Genomic DNA, 21,692 nt, shown 5'->3' with positions numbered 1-21,692 from the left:
CTTCCAGCCACAGTGCCGCTTCCCATAGCCAAAAATAAAACACAGAACGTAAGGCTCCTCCTCCCTAGGTGTCTCCGCCCAAAGCAAGACTGCAGCCAGTGGGAGCTCAGCGGCCGCCCTTTGGGGAGAACTGTGCGGCTGCGAGGTAGGCGGGCTCCGGAGGCCAAGCTGCCCGATTCGGTGGCTTAGGGTGAAGGGCACTGGGATCTGCCAGCTCCTCCGGATCGTGTGCACTGACAGGGATCGCGCCCGCAGAACTGTGCATGCTCGCGGGGATCCGGTAAGCTCACAGAGTTTCCTGGGGATTCTGTACGCTTGCAGGGATCGGGCGCGCTCCCGGGCATCTGGCGTGCGTTCATTGGGATCCAGTATGCTGGCAGGGTTCTTGCAGGCTCACTGTTCGCGCACTTGGGGATGGAGCACATGGGGGTCGAGGGCACTGTTGGGGATCAGCTCCTGCAGTCTCCTTTGCGGGGCCAGTGCGGGTGGACCAGAGTGGCACAGAGAGCAGAGGCCCAGAAGCCCCCTGCAGCCTCCCCACCACTGGACCGTGTGCTGCCCAGCCCTGACCTCGCTGCCCATGCCCAACCACAGCGCCTGGGAGAAGCCACCGGCCTGATCCAACAGGGAGAGGTGTGCTCGCTCAAGTACAAAAGAAAGATACCTTAATATATGCATTCCTTGGGGCCCCACCTGTGGGTCCAGCAGTTCCTGTTTTCCCTATAACCAGACTGGGAGGAGCTGGAGTTGCAGCAATAGAGGCCAAGTTCCACCTGGCCTTTTGGACTGGGAGGATAGTCCACACCTAAGACCACATGTGGGACCCTCCCCCCATCTTCTCAGCCCAGTTTTCCAATTGTGTTGTGTATTTTCTACAATCATTTTCCTTAATAATCAGCTTTTCTCAAATATGGGCGCACTCCAAGTTTTAAAATACTAGAAATGTATTCCTTAGAACAATTGGCATCATATTAGCATATTATCTCATGTTTTCCTGTTACATGAAGATCCCTTTCAATGCAAGGTAGAAGCTTTTGTGGTGAGGGTATGGGGCAGATGGGAGGGGCTGGGAAAAAGATAGGGGAAGGAGTGCATGGCTTTTGTTGGAGGGAAAAGGCAAAGCCAGAACTGATTGCATCCATTTAGCAATTTTGTGCCTGGGGCCTGGGTGACCTCAGCTTCCTATCTCTAATACTTGAGGCTGCACCTAATTTACTTGGTCTTTCTGACCATCCCAGGACCACAAGAGAAGAGAAGAACTTTGAGTTGACTAAGCCAAACACCCAAGAAAATTAAGCTAAGAGAGAACTACAGAGCAAGTCTATCAGCATGAAAGAGGGCTGAGGAGCGATGGAAACTCATCTTTGTTCCTCTGAACCTATTCTAGGCTCAGGAAGTAAGGTGCCCAAAGACTACATATCTGACCCTGGTTCACATAGCCAGTGAATATCCAGCCAAGCCTCAAATGGTGGTCCCTTGCATCACAAGATACTACTTTATCTCTACAGAGATGGGTAAACAAAGTCCCTGGGCAAATAAAAGACTCAAACACCAAAGCTGGTACAGTAGATACAGAAGGAGGAGAAGCCTGGAAACAGGTTATTTTATGCAAGTGTGTAGACCTTCCCCTTCTTATTTCTATGCAACTACTGCAACCTTGGCTATCATTTGAACCTTAGTAGTAATTCAGGAACCCATTCAAGATTTCTTCTCCCTCCCCCCTTTTCCTAGCAAGGCATTCCATGCTTTGGTTGGGAGGGCTTATTAATTTGCCTTAATTTAATTTACAAATTCAATACACTTATAGTCACAGTTTATAAATTTGATCAAACACAGAGCTTTGTGAGTGGTAGGCAAGCAATCTACCATTGAAGTGTACTCCAAAAATTCTCTAGGAAAGAAAGTACTTTTGAACATCGCACTGAAAGTCAGAAAACATGTTTCCATGTTTACCCACGTAAATAATAAGTCCTTGAAATAAAATTTAAAAACACAACCTAAGGGGCTGGGAATATGGCCTAGTGGCAAGACTGCTTGCCTCATATACATGAAGCCCTGGGTTCGATTCCTTAGCACCACAAATATAGAAAAGGCCAGAAGTGGCACTGTGGCTCTCAAGTGGCAGAGTGCTAGCTAGCCTTGAGCAAAAAGGAGCCAGGGACAGTGCTCAGTCTCTGAGTTCAAGCACTAGAATGGCAAAAAAAAAAAAAAAAAAAAAAAAGGAAGGAAGGAAGGAAGGAAGAAAGAAAGAAACAAAGAATGAAAGAAGGAAAGAAAGAAAGAACCAACCTAAAACTTATTGTTACAGGATTAGGACTTAGATGTTTTAGGACCAATTAAAATATATGGTGACAATTTTTCCTCGATAAGGAAAGGTCGCAGCTTGTGAAAGGTCTCTGTATACCTGGTGTGTACCGGCACATGAGACTCCCCTCTAAAGGCAGTAGGAGCAAAGGAAAGGGAAGAAATAGCTGAATCTTCTCAACACCAGACTGGATTCCCCAGAGCCAAGGTTTCTTACTAAACAGGGTTATTAATTTCACTGTTAGTCATGATTACCATCCCTGCCTGTAGCCAAAAGGAATCAGATAGGGCTGCAACAAATGATGGAGCTCCTTTTGTCTTTTCAGAGGCCAGAGGCTTCTTTCCTTTCTTCTTAGCCGTTTTGACATAGCAGCTCTGAAAAAATGAATGCAAAACTATTTTTTACACAATTGTAGTGTTTCACTGAGGGGGGGCTTCTGACCTGTGTAAGGACCATTTGAATACCTGCCCAAGAAAATGCAGGTTCTTAGCTTCTTCTCTACTCAAGGCCTTCTGAACTAGAAATTACATTTTGGTCAAGCTGGCCCATAAGCGCATTCGAGTTTGGTGCTACTGCTGTGTCGTTATGGGCTGTTTACTTCTCTTCCTCCTCTCCTCTGTCATCTTCTCTTCCCTTTTGTCTGCTGGTTCCTCTGACCCCTGCTCACTTGATTGCTTCTCCCTCCTTCATGTGAAGGGTTCACAGTAGCCCAGTATTGTTCTTTTAACAAAATATACTCAGATAGGCGAAGAGAAAGAAGGATGACTTATTTCTTATCGCAGTGTCTGCAAGACAGTACGATGAGACAATGGCATCGCCAAGCATCAGCTGTGGGAACATTCCATTTGTGTGGCAGCCTTGTGTTTCCAGCTGTCTTCCCAGGGAAAGGTGGACCTCAGGATTTGGGAACCTTCTTTTGTAGGAGATGTAGCTGATGTGATGTCCCAGGTGGTTCCCTGCCACCAGCCTCAGAGCAGAAGATCCCAGCCTGAGTGCCAAGCTTGTGGGGCTGAGGTGGGGAAGACATTGGGGAACGATGGGACTGGATAGAAGAGAAAGGATCAGAGGGGAAAATGGGAACTAACAGGAGAGAGTTAGTATGGGGTTTGGAGCAATGTCAGCAGGGCATGAACCCCTGTTTTTGTCTTCACAGGCCCTGAAAGAAGAGGTCAAGATGGAGGCTGAGGTGAGTTGTGTATTCGCGGCGCCTCCTATTTCTCCTTCTAAGGGTTTTCCCTTCCCCCTGCAGAGCTTACAGAAAGACCAGCACAAACTTGGAAAACGTACGGTCTTTCATCTACTGATGTGCATATGTTTGTGGGTGATAGAGGAAGAATTAGCCTCCCTTGGGTTCTTATCTGTGTCCATTCAGCTTCAGGTGGATTCAGTCTTTTCCATGACAGCGAATCCTGACACAACACTCAAGAGCTAGGGGTGGCCCAGGCAACAAGGAGCAACTGGTCGTGGACTGGAACCTCCACACAATGAGGCCAGATAAGCCTTTCTTCATAATGCCTTGGTTATCTCAGATATTTGCTGTACTGAGGGAATGCTGCCCCTGAACAACTATCACTGCTTGCTTCTTGAGTGAGTACTGATCCTTTGTGCCTCGGGGTTTGTGTCTGTGTCCTGCTCACTTCCCTTAGCTCTTACTTATGCTCCTTTGCCTTCTTTTTTCCAAGTCTGTATTTCCTCAGGTACTTCTTGTCCTACCCATGACCTTGTGCACTCATCTCTTCCCACAGCATTTGTTCTAGGCTGTGTATGTAGGGAAGTCCTGAGTGGATTTGTTCAAGCAGGTCTTTCCATATAATCAGCAGCTGGTTGCTTATCCACTCTGAATATTTCCATAGGTACCCCAATCTCATGATAGTACAACCTGGTCTTACTATGTCACCAGTCCCAAGTCGCCTCCTTAGGAACCTCACTCCAACAGGTAGTTCCACAATTTTAGAATTCCAGGTAGCTCCCTGATTTCACCAGTCATAAATGTGTCACTCCATACTATGAGTTGCTCTAGATCAGACTTGGAGACCTTTGTGGTAAAAAACATTACAGTTATGGCATGTTTGTTCATGGAACACTGCTTATAATTGCAGCCATAGATGCAACATCTCAAGACTGTTGACTTCTGATGTTTCCTTCTGCCTCCTCACTTTCTCACTTAATTCCTTACCTAGTACCCTGTACCACACTCTCCCTCCTCTGCTCCCTCTCCTGCCAGCACAGATGACCCCTCCTCCAGACTGCACGCCCCATTGTCTCTGTCATCCATGGAAGGCCTCCCAGTTATGTTTATTGTTGTCCCTTTTTTTTTCCACATCGCTGTTCTCACCTTGGCAAAGACATCTGTCCTCATCATGTCTTACATATTTTCCTTTGTATTACTATATTTTTCATGAAAATGTTTTGTGGTTTTGTTTCAATAATTTTTAAGATGACATAAAATAAAACTAGTATCTTCTGTGGGTACAACCCATGAATGTAATTCACCCCCAGATTGTAGCTACACTTTCTCCTTATTCCTCATACCTGAAAACCACTGTGTGATATACCCTTAATTGACATTATTCAGTTTTCTTAACATTTGTACCATTTTTCCATTCCATTTTCCCATTCGGTGCTGCATCCCAAGTGTAACATACAGTTAGGCACTATAAAGCCCATGGGGTTGTGCTTGTATTTCCTCCTATCCCCAGGATGCTGATAAAGATGCTGTTTTCATCTGTGGTTTGTGGATGGAGGAGAGTATTACACCAATTGCTGTAAGGAATAGGAATGAGATGCTAAAGTGCAGACAGGGATGAATGCATTTGTTCATGTCCACATCTAGCTAATCCTGTCCATCCAGTTCTGCCATTTCTGCTGGCTGAAGGGTTTGCTCAGAGCTGTCTGTTTGGAGGGGACACCATCTCTCTTGTCACTTCCATCATTGCTCTTTCGTTGTCAGTTGTGAGGCTTGAACTCTGGCCTGGGCACAGTCCCTGGCCACTTGAGCTCAAGGCTAGCACTCTATCATGTGAGCCGCAGCACCACTTCCAGTTTCTGGTGGTTAATTGGAGATAAGAGTCTCATGGACTTTCCTGCCCAGGCTGGCTTTGAACTGCAATCCTTAGATCTCAGCCTCCCGGCTAGCTAGGATTACAGGTTTGAGCCACCACTGCCTGGATCATTGCTCTTTCTTTACCTCTCCTCATCTTCTATCCTCTCACTTCAAGCTGAGCTTTCCAGCTTGCTGGTTCCTCCATGTGTCCCCATGGCCTCTCACCAAATTCCTCAGATACACTTGGTCTTCACTGAATGTTGGTTGACTAAAAGACTGGGTGACTCCCAGGCTATTGCGTAATCCAGTCATCCAGTCCAGGGCTGGAGTGGTCAGTGAAAATGTAGAGGAAGGAAATCACATGGCAGAAATTGTCAAGAAATCTTGCTGACTCTGAAGCTGGCTGGGGAGCAAAGGGCAGAGGATCCTCAGCACTACCAGCCCTTTGTTATTAGAGAATGATTGCCTAAGGAATGACCCTGGATGACAAGCATTCCAGACTGATAGAACTGTGGCCATGAGTCTTTGCCCAGAAGGTGAGAAGGTTGTCAGTTAGGTGGGCGAAAGACTGGAATTCAGCAGAGCATGAATGTCCAGGTGATGATGAGACAGTCTGCAGAATTCCCAGTTTGCATTATGTGCTGGAACTGGATCTGGCAGAAAGGAACAACCCACAACTCAAATTGCTGCCTTCCAACCTTTCAGCACAGAGGTGGTCATGGAAGCCTGAAGAATGGTGTTCCCCACTCTGGAGGGATGGGGGAGAGCCAACCACAGAGACCTAACCATTGAGCTTAGGGAGATAAGCTCACCTGTAGGGCAGGGTGAAGAAGGAACAGGGTGATATGTGTCAGCAAACCTTAGCAGCCTGAGGTGAGAAAGGATGAAGAAGGAGAGTTTTAATGAAGATCCAGTGGCGTGTCTGCTATTTTTGAGGTCCAGGCTGAGGAATCTGGAATGTGGCAGTGGGGTTTGGATGCCCTGTGGCCCACATTCCTTGCTGAAACAGAGAAGTGTGGAAATGAAAGCAAGTTTGCAGTGAGCCCAGCAGGTGAGAGGAGACCAAAGTTGTACCTAAATGCATGAGGAGTCAGAATGATTTGGGAGTGAGTTTTGATTAGGACACGGTGAGACGAAGATAGTCCCAGAGATGGAACAGCACAGGACATCCAGCTCATAGGAACTCCATGTAGGAGAGTCAGTAGAGGCACTGCCAGCTCTGGCGTTATTGTTTTTTTACCTCTGAGCACCGTTCAGTTATCCACACCCATCTTAATTGGTTGTTTATTCTTTCCCCTATTTCTAAATGATAAAAGACATTGAAAGACTGAGGATGAACCCTCCTCTTTCTCCTACCTCTGTTTCTCAGTTACCCAGTAACTCATGTTCTTTACGGCATGGTGCTAGTTTCTTCTTGGCCATCGTGTCAGAGAGATTATAGTCATACAAGCACTCCTCCCTTCATCCATCCATTTACTCTGTGTGTGTGTGTGTGTGTGTGTGTGTGTGTGTGTGTGTGTGTGTGTGTGTATCCGTGTATCCCAGTCCTGGGGTTTGAATTCATGACCTGAGCACTGTCTGTGAATTTTTGGGCCCCAGGCTAGCACTCTACTACTTGAGCTGTAGCTCCACATCCACTGTTTTTTGTTTGTTTTGTTTTTTGTTTTCTGTTTTTTTTGTGTGTGGGGAAGGGGATCAGTTAATTGAAGGTGAGAATGTCACAGTTTCTTGCCCAGGCTGGCTTTGAACAGTGATCCTCAGATCTCAACCTCCTGAGTACCTAATATTACAGATATGAGCCACCAGGCTATACATAAAGTGTAGCAGAGAATTTATACTGTTATGTATCTTTGTCTTTCTCCCCCAAAAATATATATCTTGGAGAGTATTTACTTTCAGTGCATAGGGAACCAATGCATTCTTTTGTGTAGTTATATTCAATTTCATAGCTACAACATTGCTTACATAACTACTCTACTACTAGCTGATTATTCTTATCATTGGCTTCTTATAAACAAGGGTAAGCCAAATTCTTTTTACTGGGTAGCTTGTAGGATACGCTCTCAGAGTATGATTTGTTGGAGCCAATAGGTAAGTGCGATTTCTATTATGATGGCTATTTCTAACTTGCTCTTCCTTTGCCTGTTTTTCTCTCCATGTTCACTAGCGTTCTCTTACTATGACAAAGTTTCTGAGGTTTGTGGTGTCCCAGTACCTCACAGTGGGGTCCGTGGAGGAGCTGATCTCTTTGCCTCATAGCAGTCAGGAAGCAAAGAGGAAGAACCTGGGTTTTCAATATCTCTTCCATGGCCACATCCTGTGTCCTCACTTCACTTCACTTTAAACTTCTTCTAGTGACTCTCCTTTTTTCTCCAAACATTTCATCTCATAAAGATTCCTTTCTCTAAGTTGGTGGAACATAATGCTCTGAATGCTAACTTTCTTGAACTCTGTTTTCAGATCCGGAGTGCCAAACATTAGTGTCTCATAGATCGAGGGTAGGGGAGGGTGTTTAATCTAGGACTTTGATTTACTTTTATGATTAATAGGTGTGTTCCCTTTGTGCTTTCTCAAAAACCACACTGATTTCTTTAATACCATCTTTTCAGTTCTGCTCTATACATTACCAAGTAGGTTATTCACGTTAGCATTACTGAAACAAATGCCTGAGATAATTGGTTCATACAGTAAAAGGTCTATGTTGGGTCAGAAATTGAAGGTGCCAGTCAATGGTCATTTGCCCTATTGCCTTTGGGCCAGTGGCAAGGTGGCCCAACACAACAGGACACATGTCTCAGAAGAAAGCCGTTCACTCATGAGCAGAAGGGAGAAGCCATGGTCCCCAATAACCAGAAGACCTCCTGCTAGGTCCTGCCTGATAAAGGTTCCCCACAATCCAGGATTGCTAACTTCTTGATGCTGAATACCTTGGCTTCTGGGAGAGACACTTCAGATCCACATTATAGCACTACATTCTGTATCATAAAACATGTCTCAGAACTGGGTACTGGTGGCTCACAATAGCTGCTCAAGAGGCTGAGAACTGAGGATCCTGGTTTGAAGCTCACCTGGTCAGAGAAACCTGAGCAGCTCTTCAATTTACCAGCAAAAAATCAGAAGTAGAAGTGTGGCTGAAATGGTAGAGCACCAGCATTAAGGGCAAAAGCCAAGGAAGGGAGAGCATGAAGCCCCATGTTCAAGCCCCAGTACTGGCACACATGCCAAAAGAAAAGTCTCTGCACACTGCAAGAGATTTATATCATTGAAAGAATATTCTCTGGCCACGTGGAACAAAATAAGATGTCAGTAATAAGAACATTTCTAGCATACCTTGGAAGACTTGGAAGAAATCTGAGCTAAGGCTAGAGCAAAAGAGAAAAGAAGAGGGGCAGTGTCAGGGGTGGCAGCTGGTGACAGATCACAAAGGTGAAGGGAAGGGACAAGTCTGAGGTGACATTCCTATTTCTGTGCTCAGAAACATTCAACACCTGGGTTTAAGGGATACATGGAAGTAATTTGTAGAAATCAGATTACATTGAGTTGTCTCATAATCTTGAAATGTAGACCTGATATTCCCTCTAATCAATATCCATGTAGCCTCCAGCAGTGCACTGAGATGGTATTTAAGGTGTCACAGTAGAGTGGCCATGATGGTGGCTAACCTGTGGAGAGCTATAGTAAGGACGTCAACCACGTAGGTCCTGTTTCCAAGTGCCCCTGTCTGCCAGCATCTTATATAGCTGCAGTAACTGCTGAAGGACTCATCAGATACTCACGTCCCTGGAAGATAGAGGACGAGGCCACAGCTCAGGCTGGGTAGCAGAACTTTCAGCAGAGAATTCTTTCATCAATAGAGAGGTGGCAATAGGTAGAGAAAGCCAATTGGAGGTGGGCACTTGGAAAGTTTTTCACACAAAAACATGAGTAAAGCCACATCAGGATGTGTTGGGCAGAGCTGACTTACCTGTGAGCCCAGGAGAGCCTTAGTCCAGCCACAGTATGACAGCTTCCTGTGTTGTGGGACGGTAGCTCTTCCTGCTTCCTCTTGGCTGTCCTTTGCTGTTCTCTACTAAATGACAAACTCCACCTGGTCTGTTGTGTTTCAGCCTGTGAGGAAGTTCGGCGTGGTGGTGGTTGGTGTTGGCAGAGCTGGATCCGTGAGGATGAGGGACTTGCAGAATCCAGAAGGATCCTCGGTGTGCCTGAAATTGATCGGCTTCGTTTCCAGGTGGCTTGGACTTGCTTGGTACCCTATAATTTGCAGAAAGCATGGTAAAAGATAAGGCAACATAACATAGACATCGTCTAGATGAGAAAACCATACAAGTCTTTCCCACAAAGTCTCAGGTTTGAGCTGAACTTGCAACTGAAAAGGAAGGGGCCTTAAGCTGGTGTGGGCATCAAGTGGGGACCCCAAGACAGAACAGGGAAAACGAGCACCCGGCATGTCTGCTACAGAAGGGACACAGTAAATACAGGGTGGGGTTGGCCTACAAAAGGCTGGTGGATGTGTGGGAGTTTATCATTCCACCAGCTATCAGAGAAGGCATCCTTATGGTGGCCCCAGGAGTCTCACACCTTCTGTCATTCTGAGTCCCATACATAGTCAACATCACTAGTTCAATGAGGAAGCTGAGGCCATAGGAAGGTTATGTAGTTTTCTAGATTTCACAAACCTGGAAAACCTAAGAATGTAAGACTGAATGATTCCAAAGCTAATCTTTTAAACACTGGGTGTTCTCTTACATTAATACTTTTAAACCCACTTTTCTTTAAAGACCATTTATTTCCTACAACAGATAGGAAACCAAGCCTATCACTGTTTCTTCCTTTCCCCAACCCTACTCACACACACAAACTCACCAACCATCACACCAAGCTGATTCTGTACAATGTCATTTACCAGCATTAATTGTCAGCTAGATGGAGACGCTAAGGTAAATAAGCAGACTATTGTAGTTTTTCATGCTGGAGAGTCTTCATATTGTAATTCATCAGGACACATTCTTACAGTCTGTTTGTTCCTCTTTAAGTGTTGTATGTGAACTTTTAAGCCCCAGGAAGCCCTAGAAGTTCTAGAATTGCTCTTTGCCAAGCTTCTTCATATAACACTTTAAGAGTTTCACACCCAGTAACAGCCTGTGTATACTTCCCTGAGGCTGCATTGGAACCCCACTCCAGCTCAAGGATAAAGTGGACTTTCTTTTCCCCAGCCCCATAGTGGTAGGAAGATGGGCAGTTCATGCCAATGCCTTATACCCACACAGCTTACACCCTGCCATTACCACAGTGTTCCTCATTACCTCCTGGCCGGTTTCTGCTGGTCCCTCCAGGAATCCTCTTCTGAAACCCTAGGCTAGCAGTCTTCTTTGCCTTTTATCCTTGAACCCCTGCTTTTCAGCACAGTCCTAATGTAGCCAGTTTTCCATTGTGTGTGTGTGGGGGGGGGGGGGGGTATGCCTATGTGAGCTTTCTGCTCATGGAAAGGTTAGCATTTTGTTTAATTTTATTTCTCCAACCATGGCATGCACTAATCCTGGTCACATCCTATAGTGAGTTGGATGGTTCATGGAAGGAAACATAGCATATTATTCTTGGGGAGCCAACTTCCCCAAATTCCTTCCTCTTGCCTTGACTGCGATTGGCTGGAGCCTCCTGGCTGGCTATGTCCCTTGTTGTCTGTGATTTTAGCCCCGCCCTCCTTCCCGTGCTCCTCCGACCTGTGGGAAAGATGGGGAAAACATGCCCGGACCTGAGGAGCCACGAAAGGAAAGGGTCGACAGACTGCCCACACCCAGCCCTCCCTCACGGGAGGACAATCAGACGGGTCTGGGAGTCAAGTCGGTGCAAGATCTTGTTTATTGAAGAAGTACATACAGCTACATAGGGCACAGGAGCCAATCAGGTTAAAGATAGGCAGGATGGAGAGGGGTGTAAGGGGAGGCACAAGCTGTCCTAAGGGCAGAAGAGCTGGTGTGTCACAACCCACAGAACCGCCTCCGGGTTCATCGTTACGCGCCATCTTAGCCACCTGTGGCCCAAGGACTGAGAAACAGGCGGGACCAGCTGGTTGACTCTGGGCCTGTCCCACACCTTCATTGTCCCTTGAGGTCATCTGTTGTTCAGCCTCAGCACTGGGCATGGGACAGACTACCATGCCTTTTGTTCTTCCGTCTCTGGACTCCTCCATGTCCTGTATGAGTCAGAGTACCTGTGCTCCTGTCCTGGTCCTGCTCCCATCCAGCTGTGGCACTTGGTAGAGGAGGCAGAGACCCTCACCTTCTGCTTGACAGTCACCAGGCCTTGAAGTAAGCAAAAGAGCTTGAATTCAGAAGGTGAATGGCACCCCAGGAATGTTCTGGTTGGATCTAGGCTATATTTTGTACCCAAGTTTGACTAAGTGTCTGGAACTTACTTTGACATTAAAGGATATTATTCTTTTATTTTAGAGAAATAGTACTCAGAGCCTCTCTTGGCTTCTTACCAGCACTGGCAGTGTTGGCTCCCAGGTCCAGATCCCCTGACTACCCAAAGTTACATGGGAAATGCCCCAGATGTGGGAGGGAGGACATTAGGTCCTTTCCAAAGGCTGATGTCTGGGCATTATTGGGAAGGATGAAGGGCAGTCCTATTGTGAGCACCCTTTCTGCACTGTTCTGAACTAGACGGGAGCTTGGCAGCATCGCAGACGTGCAGCAGATGTCTTTGGAAGATGCTCTTTCCAACCCAGAGGTCAAGGTGGCCTTCATCTGCAGTGAGACCTCCAGCCATGAGTGCTACATCAGGTGGGTTCTTTGCTGGAGGCAGTCTTTGCCTGTGCACGGAATAAGCGCTGAGCCAGCTAGAACCCTGCACCTGGGTTTTTAAGGCTAAGAGAAGACTTGTGGTTGTTTTGGAATCTTTAAAAGCTGCTGTCAGGGGGCTGGGGATATAGCCTAGTGGCAAGAGTGCCTGCCTCGGATACACGAGGCCCTAGGTTCGATTCCCCAGCACCACATATACAGAAAACGGCCAGAAGTGGCAGAGTGCTAGCCTTGAGCGGGAAGAAGCCAGGGACAGTGCTCAGGCCCTGAGTCCAAGGCCCAGGACTGGCCAAAAAAAAAAAAAAAAAAAAAAAAAGCTGCTGTCAGGCCTCTACTGGGACGGTGCACATTGTGATAGTGTGTGTTACTGTGGTGACTTTCTCCATGTCCCTGGACAGCATGCTGAATCTGGGATGCACAGCCACTATATCCATGCCTGGCTGGTGCTCAGAGCCTGCTCAAGGATCCTGAGGGACTCACTGGGACCACAACAAGGCTTCATTTTGAGAAGCTCATGTGGCCTATGGAGAGGGGAGGCTGGAGGAAAGGTGTGGAGCCGGTGGAAAGAAGCCTGAGGGAGGCATCTCTCCTTTTAGAGAGCCTGTCTAGTAAGTCTGTTTGATCCCCTATAGCCCCTAAAAATGGGAGGGCAGGAAAGATTGCACATTTACAAAAGCTCTTTTGGCTCTTTAAGTGTTCCATGTTGAAATGTTCTTGCCATATGTGTGTAAGGAGATGCTGTGCTGGAAGACAGGAGATGTTTCTGCTTGCAGAGCAGGAGAAGCTCAGTGGGGCATCTCCGGGGAGTGGATGCACAGCCCAGAGCTCTGCAAGCCTTTGGCAGGGCCTGGTACACCGGGTGGAGGCCCAGGGAAGAGCTGGGCCAGGTAACAAGGCTTATCACTGCCTCCCTGAGGTGCAGCTTCCTTTCTGGGTTCTCACAGGAAACCCAGAGGCTCCTTACTGCTGTTCCTGAGAGTCAGTTTAGCTCTAAGTGGACAAAAAAATTTCCTTTGAGTCCCCTTCCAACTTCTTGGGCACCAGGGTAAATTTCCTTGAAAAGGTGATCTGTTTATTCTGGTATCTCTAAATGCCTGCAGCGTGGTATGAAGACAATCATTTTCACACTCCACAGGACAGAGTTGTAGGTCTTTCAAAGTATGGTCCTCAGGGACTACTATGTTCTCTCGCGTGCGCGCGAGCACGTTTTCTCTCTCTCTCTCTCTGTCTCTGTCTCTCTCTGTATCTCTCTCTCTCTCTACCCCTTACCCCCTCCCCTCCCCAGCCTACCTCCAGCACTGTAAAATTTGCAAATGGAAAAAAATCTCAGAAAATGCCAAGAACATGTTAGGCAAAACTGAATCTGGAAATGACTTCTACTAACAGGACCTAATTCAGATGTCCTAGGCTAAACCTGGTCAGACTGCTTCAGAGACGGCTCACTGCCATGGAGTCTGTAGTCTCTCTAATACTGTGGAAGAAGTAGTTTGTTTGAGAATATATTTGTGTCCCACATATATATGTGTGTCCCAAAGTAACTGAAAAATAGTATATAACTGAAAGCCACTGATTGGACATGTATATCAGAGCTGAAGAGGCTCTCAAAGGGTACTCAGCCATCTCCCAGCACTCCCTTCCACCCTGTCAGTGATCATTCATACACAGATGCTATTCTCCATCTGGAGGATCCCCTGAGTGACACTCGTTTGAACAGTTCTTGTGTTATGTTTCTTGTTTTTCCAAGGCAGTTCCTAAGTGCTGGCAAGCACGTCCTTGTGGAATACCCCATGACACTGTCACTGGCAGCCGCTCAGGAAGTGTGGGACCTGGCGCACGAGAAAGGTGATGTATGCTCTTTGTCTGCACGACTCCCTTCCTAAGGTGTTCCACCTTGAGGAGTGTGACTTCATCTCTGTACCTTTCAAGCTGAACCCATTTCAGCCATGCTGCTCTGCCTCCACTATGGATACACAAGCAAGGGACATGGCGGGCACAGGGATGGGTGCAAATGTGTAAACTTTTCTTTTCCAGTTTACTTTATTGTTGTTTTAGAGGTGATAAACAGTGCAGTGTCCTTCACATACATCCAGAAATAAGTACATTCTCTTCCACACAATGTCATCTGTTCTCTCAACTGTACACAGTGGTCCTAACTGGCTTGTGTTTCCCATTTTTGTCATGGCAGGAAAGGTCTTGCATGAAGAGCACATAGAACTCTTGATGGAGGAATTTGCATTCCTGAAAAAAGAAGTCGTGGGGAAAGAACTGCTTAAAGGATCCCTTCACTTCACAGGTCAGTTTTAGTGTGCAGACACATTGAATGCCCAGCTCCTTTCCTTCTTCCGGAAGTTATAGGAACATTGGCTGGGTGGACAGTATTTCATGTATTGTATATTGGACTATATACTGTATGGTAGTCATTCTTTGAGAGCTTCCTGTTCTCATGGATGGATGGATTCTCATGTGGGAGTCAGGACCTGAGTCCTGAGTGATCACTCAGTCACCTGAGTGAATTTTCTTAGGGAAAGCAGATCTTTAGGATCCTCGACCTCATTGAGTGTAAGATCCTTCATGTGTTCAATAGTTTCAAAACAATGCAACTTCATAGTTTGTCTGGTCATTGAAAATGTCATACAAGAGTTGTGACAGGAGGGATAACAATTCAAGTGTCATATAACTCATATGATAGTCATGTAAAGTTGGCCATTATTACCTTTGGTACAGGTAAAACAATAGATGCTCATAGGCCTTGAGCTCACACACCAGTCATGTGACAAGCTAGGCTGGAGTTTCACTATGTGGCAGAAACTTATAGGAGCTTTTCAGTAATGTGTTCAGAGGAGATGAACTACAGAAGATGGTGAGCAGCCCAGACAGAGGCGATTTTCCTTCTAAGTCTGATGCTTCCCTTCGAGCCTAGTGCTTCCTCTAACTTTTGTTTGCTTTTACTTAGAACTTTTCTGTGTGTCACTTGCACTTAGGTCTGAATGTTCTCTCCTTTTTCCCTCAAGGCTAGCACTCTACCACAGGTGCCACAACTCCACTTATGGCTTTATGGAAGTAAACTAAAGATAAGCGTATCACAGACTTTCCTGGCCCAGCTGGCCTCAAACCAAGTAGCTAAGATTATAGACATGAGCTACCAAATACTCTGGGTCTTCTTCTACAGCATACTCATTGTTTTAAGTGTTAATGTCACAGTCATAACAAATGTTTCATCAACATAATGCAACATATACACAGTCTTCAGTTTAGGTTCTGTTTAAGATTTGGGCTAAGGCCAGAGGTGAGCATTGAGCATCATGTTTGAGCAGAAATTCTAATACTTAATCCTAATACCTGAGTGTACTTTTATGAAGACTTAAGGAAACATTTAGTACTCTATCAGCTTGTTGACCTTGAACTAGATGAAAGGTATTGCTGTTTACTCCAGTCTTTTAAGATATTCTGATGTGTGCCATTTCTTGTGGAGTTTATAAGAATCTATGTTTCAGGGCCGATAGAGGGTGGCTCGTCTCCTTTGGGTGGTGATGGGAAATAACTCAGGACTTCAGACCTGCTTCACATGAGCCATGCTTCAGCTTTTGCTTTTGCTTTGTTTGTTTGTTTTTCAGATAGGGTTTTGCACATTTAGCTGGTGCCAGCCTGAGTCAGTGATCTTCCTACCCCTTCTGCCTCCTGACTACCTAGGACTACAGGTCCTGCTTTTTGAGATAGAATCTTACTAACTTTTGTCCAGGCTGGCCTGGGCAAAAGTGTCCCTGTCCTGTAGGTGATATTACAGGTTTGCACCACTGTGCTTGGCTGCTGGATGACTTTCAGTCATTTATTGAAGAGCATGGAGATATGTGTGTATGTGTGTGTGTGCACGCACTTGTGCGCACACGCATATGGGGCTATATATGGACATGAAAATATGCTGAATATATTAGAAGCCTAAAAGTCCTTATTACCCTCTTTAGCTGAATTGAGTGCTGCTGCCAGTAGCATGTCTCATTTTACTAGCAAAATGGAATTTCAAAATTAAAAGGGAGTTGTTTTTGTGAGTCCACATTTAGCCACCAGGTAAGGCAAGGTCCCTGTGTCCATCTGCTCTCCCCTGGCTGCTGGACTCTTTCCCTTGTGAAGCATTCTCTTCTTGCCAGTCCCCTCAGCATTTGTGCTTCCCCACCACTGGCCCTTTGTCAGGCATTCTCTTCTTGCTAGTCCTTACAGTATTTGTGCTTCCCCACAGCTGGCCCATTGGAAGAGGCGCAGTTTGGCTTTCCTGCATTTAGTGGCATCTCTCGTCTGACTTGGCTGGTGTCCCTCTTTGGTGAGCTTTCTCTGGTGTCTGCCACTTTGGAAGAGCGAAAAGAGGAGCAATATATGAAAATGACTGTGCATCTGGAGACCAAGGACAAATGGTAAGTTGTGAGAGACAGTAATAGGAAGGAGACTTTGGGATGTGTCCATTGTTCACAAGGATGACAATAGAGAAAACCCCAAGGGGCACAGCCAGGTGTTTACTGCAGAGAGCTGGCAGCTTCCAAAGTCTAGGAAGGATCCTCACTTGTGCTGTCTCCATTTGCCAGTGAGTGGGTCGTGGCTTATGGAATTGAAGCATGTTTACTGTGGTTTTGTTTGTGTACTTACTTTAGAGATGGGGTTCTCACTGTTTTCCCAGGAAGGTCCCGAACTATTTGGCTCAGGTAATCCTCTTGCCTCACCCTCCCAAGTAGTTTGGACTCTAGGCCTGCACCCCTGCTCCCAGCTCCTTTCTTGTAGCTTTATTGATGTGGAAATGGAGGTGTAAGAAACATCTTGACATTCTTCACTGCCTCAAATTTGAAGGACTTGAGAAATTTTCTGAGATAACTCAGAGTATTTATATTACCTCAGGTTCTATCCACTGTCTTTCAGCTGTCTTCTTAGCCTGTGACTGGCTTGTGACTGTGCCTTGGAGGAATGCTTTGGCATGTGTCCAGTTATTTTCTCTCTTCCTTCCCCCTCATCTGATTCTGTAAGCTAGAATGAGACACTTCAGCTCCAAGAAGGAAACTGTCTGGGCACACATTTGGAGCTACTGATAATTGTTGTCGTAGGACAGAATTCCTCAAGTTACCTTCAGACAGTGTAGTTGAGTGAATGAGAACACAAAGTAATCGTGAAAATGGCCCACAGAATACCTAGAAAAGTAGCGGTCATCCATCCGACCCTTGTTGTACAAATGCAGTCTAAGGCGATGCTTTGTGGCTAGCATGGCTTGGCCATTCACGAGCGTTTGCAAACTCAGTCTTTATACCAGCTTAGTGAGGTGGGCATCCAAGAGTCTTCCCAAGGACGCTGTTAGACCTTTCCTTGTCTGGAACAAATGACAGAGAGAAATTGATTTCAGGAGGAAAGGTGTGTTTTGGCTCCCCTTCAGGCCTTTCAGTGCAGGCACAGTTGTGATGAGCTGGTGGTGAGGCTGACATCATGAAATCAAGAGTGAGCAGTGGCAGAGGCTGCTCACCTCCTGCGGCCAAAGCAGGCTGCACAGTCCATGAAGGGGCAGGGTCAGACACACACCCAGTGATCTCCTTGCACTAGACCCTAACTCATAGGTTTTCAGCACCTCCCCAAATAGACCCACAACAAAGGAGCGAGCCTTCAACTTGGGACACTATGCAGCCATTTTCTCTTCAACCACTAACTGATACAGGGCTCTGAAGTCCCTAGGCCAGTTGCTTTTTGCAGCACTCAAGCTGTGTGAATTCTCCCTAACAGTGCTGGAAGCACACTAAAACAAGTTTAGACTTCGGGAGTTACTGTCTGTACTTCCTCACAGTGCTCACTTAGCATTGAGGGGAAGGGTCACCGGCCCCACATCCCAGAGGGAGTTAGGACATTTCAGTGCTGCTTACTCCCAAACTCTAGTCCCTCCTAACTTACTGGCAGTTTTTCAATTGTTTTTATGGCTATGCATTCAGATATTGCTTAAGCCAAACTCATGCAGCTATCCAGTATATAAGCAGTGACTAAATCGACTGTATCCGGGTCCTCAAGGTGCTGTGGAAGGAGATCACAGGCCTGTGCCCTGCCTGGTCCCTCAGGACTGGCTAGAAAATTGCCACCTCGGCAGCGCTACAGACAGGGGCTGACACTGGGTAGAGGATGTGGCCAGGCAGCTTCCTGCAAAGGGGACGAGGCACTGTCAGTGCTCTGGTTGGTGAATATTTGATTTGTCACTATTGATGAGGGATGAAAAAGAGGAAGCCCTAGGGAGCCCACGTCTGGCTTTGTTGGACCATGTGGAATCACTTGCTGTACACACTCAGAATATGAATGGACCAGGCCTCTCCTTTAGGTCAGAATTTACCTGGGAAAAGATTCTTCCTTTTGCACAGGCAGACATCACAGCTCTTACCTGAAATCCAGAAAAGAAACAACCAAAACCAACTCAGAGAAAGGAGGGTCACACTTTGAAGAACTGACATGTATCTGACTTTGATTTTAGGTTTTCAGGAGCTCTGATATGTGCTCCAGTGAGAATCTGAATAGAATAGAGAGGACTGATTTTGAACCAATAGTTTGCATTTTCCTGCATGGGAGGTGGTGGTGAGAGAGTCATTGAGATTGTGATGAGAAGAACACTAAGGATCCTTCCTCATGAAATGTTCACACTTTAAACACACATGATTGCAAGTGGTACTTGGATGGCCTGTCTTCCATACATGAACACTCTGGAAGGAACAATAAAACTCCAGGAAAAAAGTCCTGAGAGGCTCTGGGCTAGGGATTAGTTGTGTAATTCTCGCTACTCAGGAAGCTGGGATCTGAGGACCCCATATGAAGAAGCCACTGCAGGCAGGAGAGTCCATGAGTCTCTTATCTCCAAATAAACACCAAGAGAGCCACAGGGGGAGCTGTGGTTGAAGTGGAAGAGCACTAGCCTAGCTTATAGCAGGCAAGCTCAGGCACGGTGTCTAGGCCCTGAGTTCAAGCCCCAGAACTGCACAAAAGGAAAGGTCTGAATGCCAGACTTGTTTCCACAAAGTCAATGAGTAGATTCTGCTATGCTGGGACCAAAGTAATCAAGAGCAGTTGGCACCAAAGTTGGAAACGCAGTCCCTAATGTCTTGCAAAGAGGTGAACATCTGGATGTCACTGAGCCAACATGTTGAGCCACAGCTGCAAGGAAGTTGGGTGCCCACAGAGGCCCTGGCCCCAGGAGGTTGGCAAGCCTTCCCACCTCTTTCCTGTCATGTGCTTTTTATCATGAGGATTCTCTTGTCTTTTTGCAGTCCACTAACCTGGATTGAGGAGAAGGGGCCTGGCTTCAAACGAAACAGATATTGAAGCTCCATTTCAAATGTGGATCACTGGAGAATCTGCCAAGCGTAGGAGTCAACCAGAAGATTTTCCTGAAAGATCAAGAGCTGTTTGTCCAGAAGCTCTTGGGCCAGGTCTCTGAGAAGGAACTGTCCACAGAAAGGAAGCACATCCTTCACTGCCTGGCGCTGGCAGAGGCAGTCCAGATGTGCTGCCGCCCAGAGAAGTAGGACAGGAAGCAATGGGCACTGCAGCACCGGATCCCAGTTTGCTGTTCTCAGCTGTTTCCCTTTCCCTCCATTCTTAAGAGGAGCTGAGTTGCCCTCACTCCTTTCCAGTAGCCTGATCCCCGTGTTGGAGAAAGATGATGCCTATGCCTCTACTTGCTGTGGGAGTAACACATGGGGATGGGGTCCTGGAGGTGGAGACACAGAAAGTACTTACCACGGTGGAGCTGAATTGGCTGTTCTGTACTACAGCTTCGGTTTTCTCCTCCCTACGGCGCTGTGACGTGGAGTAGGTTATTGGTATATTGGCTTTTGGAAATTAAAAAAGAATAAGTCTACATCATTATAAAAGAATGAGAAAAGGCACACCAAGTACTTTGTCACAGGCATGGATTATACCTGTAGCACTCACACAGGCGTCACATCCTAGAACAGGCAGGAGGTGTCAACCATATGGCATCAGGATAGGGTACAGGATTAGCGCCTTGGGTGGCTGGACCGGCAGCACAGTCCCAGTGATGGTGGTGCACACCGGGTTAGAGGGTGGCCTTGGGTTTTCCTGAGAAAATGCCTGTACCATGGCTCCAAGTCAGGCTGAATACATAGACTACCTTGATTCTCAATGTGTGAATGGTGGCAGTGAGTACAATTTGCCATCATCAGAGACTTCAGCACTGACTGTGACATCTGGTGCAAGGGAGAATGTAATGCTGAAGGAAAGGCCCTGCCTAGGACTCTAGAGGAAGACAGATGCCAGGGGTCTTCCTCCGGAGCTTCCCACCTCTCACCCATCCTTTCTTGAGCACCCAGACCTTGCAGCAAGCAGAGCTGAATTCAGTATCTCACTACAATGCATGAATGTGAGGAATACACATGATCACCACTGTGTCTCTGTAGATGGGAGTACATCACTATTGTGCCCTGTTTATATCTATGAGGTCCTGTTTGTACATCTCTCCATAGATAGGTGTATTGAACATGGGAGTTTCTCATGGGAAAGTTCCCAAATATAGAAGTCCTTGTCTGTGTCTGCACTTGTGAATTTCTGACACCCATGTGGAGCTCAAGTCTTGCTTTTCCCTTTGTTCTTAGTTTTTTTTAATTTTTTATTTTTTATTTTGCCAGTCCTGGGGCTTGGGCTCAGGGCCTGAGCACTGTCCCTGGCTTCTTTTTGCTGAAGGCTAGCACTCTGCCACTTGAGCCACAGCACCTCTTTTAGCCATTTTCTATATATGTGGTGCTGAGGAATTGAACCCAAAACTTCATGTATACGAGGCAAGCACTCTTGCCACTAGGACACACTCCCGGCCCCCCTTTTTTCTGTGGTTCATTGTTGTCTTGCATGACTTTGAGACTCTTGCAAAGATCAACCTAGCCTTGAATTTGGGATCCTCCTGCCTCAGTCTCCCCACTGTGGGAATGAGAGGCCTGCACAACTGGTTTACAGTTTATTCTCTCTCTGGACACAAGGTACAGGAACCTCATCTGTACATGAGTGCAGTGCAAATGGTGACATGAACTCTTGGGATCCGCAATCATAGGATAGACGTAGGGTCCTACTCAGCGTAGGACATCCACACAAACGGATGCTAAGTGGAAGCACTAGGAGGAAGTGGGGTGACTTGGGGACTCCTGTGAAGCAAAAACACTTGTGCCCGGGAAGGCATTTGAACTGCATGAAGTGACTGAGTCTCAACCCAAGTCAGTGTGTCCCCCAAACCATGGACAGAAGACAGTGGGGAGGTGTGTGGAGGTGTGTGTCCTTCTGGTCTTGCTGCTGACCTACCAGAGGGCCCAGACAGCACACAGTGGACCTTTGAGGAGGTCCATTGAGACTGAGGCTCAAAGGGAGGGACTTCCAGTGATGACACCAAATCCAAAGGTGATGTCACAATGGGCAAGGCAGAGCCCACAATTCTATGCTGCTGTGTCAGTTCTGTTGTAGGAAAACTGGGGGCAGCAACATGTTTTCCTGCTGCTGCCCAGTATTTCGCAGATCGAATCCAAATGAAGAATTTGAG

The 21,692-nt window shown here is 46.7% G+C and overlaps 1 protein-coding gene across 1 annotated transcript; it reads left to right on the top strand.

The window, feature by feature from the left end:
- Positions 1-261: 261 nt before the first annotated feature.
- On the top strand, positions 262-20,732 carry LOC125346651 (biliverdin reductase A-like). Its single transcript, XM_048339404.1, is given in 9 exon segments — positions 262-280; positions 3,459-3,491; positions 9,455-9,576; positions 12,014-12,133; positions 13,896-13,993; positions 14,337-14,444; positions 16,386-16,557; positions 19,417-19,466; positions 19,469-20,732. Coding segments are annotated over 8 exon segments (888 nt in total). The 5' UTR covers positions 262-280; positions 3,459-3,479; the 3' UTR covers positions 19,675-20,732.
- Positions 20,733-21,692: the final 960 nt, after the last annotated feature.

The sequence above is a fragment of the Perognathus longimembris genome, chromosome 2, assembly GCF_023159225.1.
Source record: "Perognathus longimembris pacificus isolate PPM17 chromosome 2, ASM2315922v1, whole genome shotgun sequence".
NCBI classification, from domain to species: Eukaryota; Metazoa; Chordata; class Mammalia; order Rodentia; family Heteromyidae; genus Perognathus; species Perognathus longimembris.
Note: the sequence above shows the minus strand (reverse complement) of the source record. Positions and strands in the feature narration are given on the sequence as shown.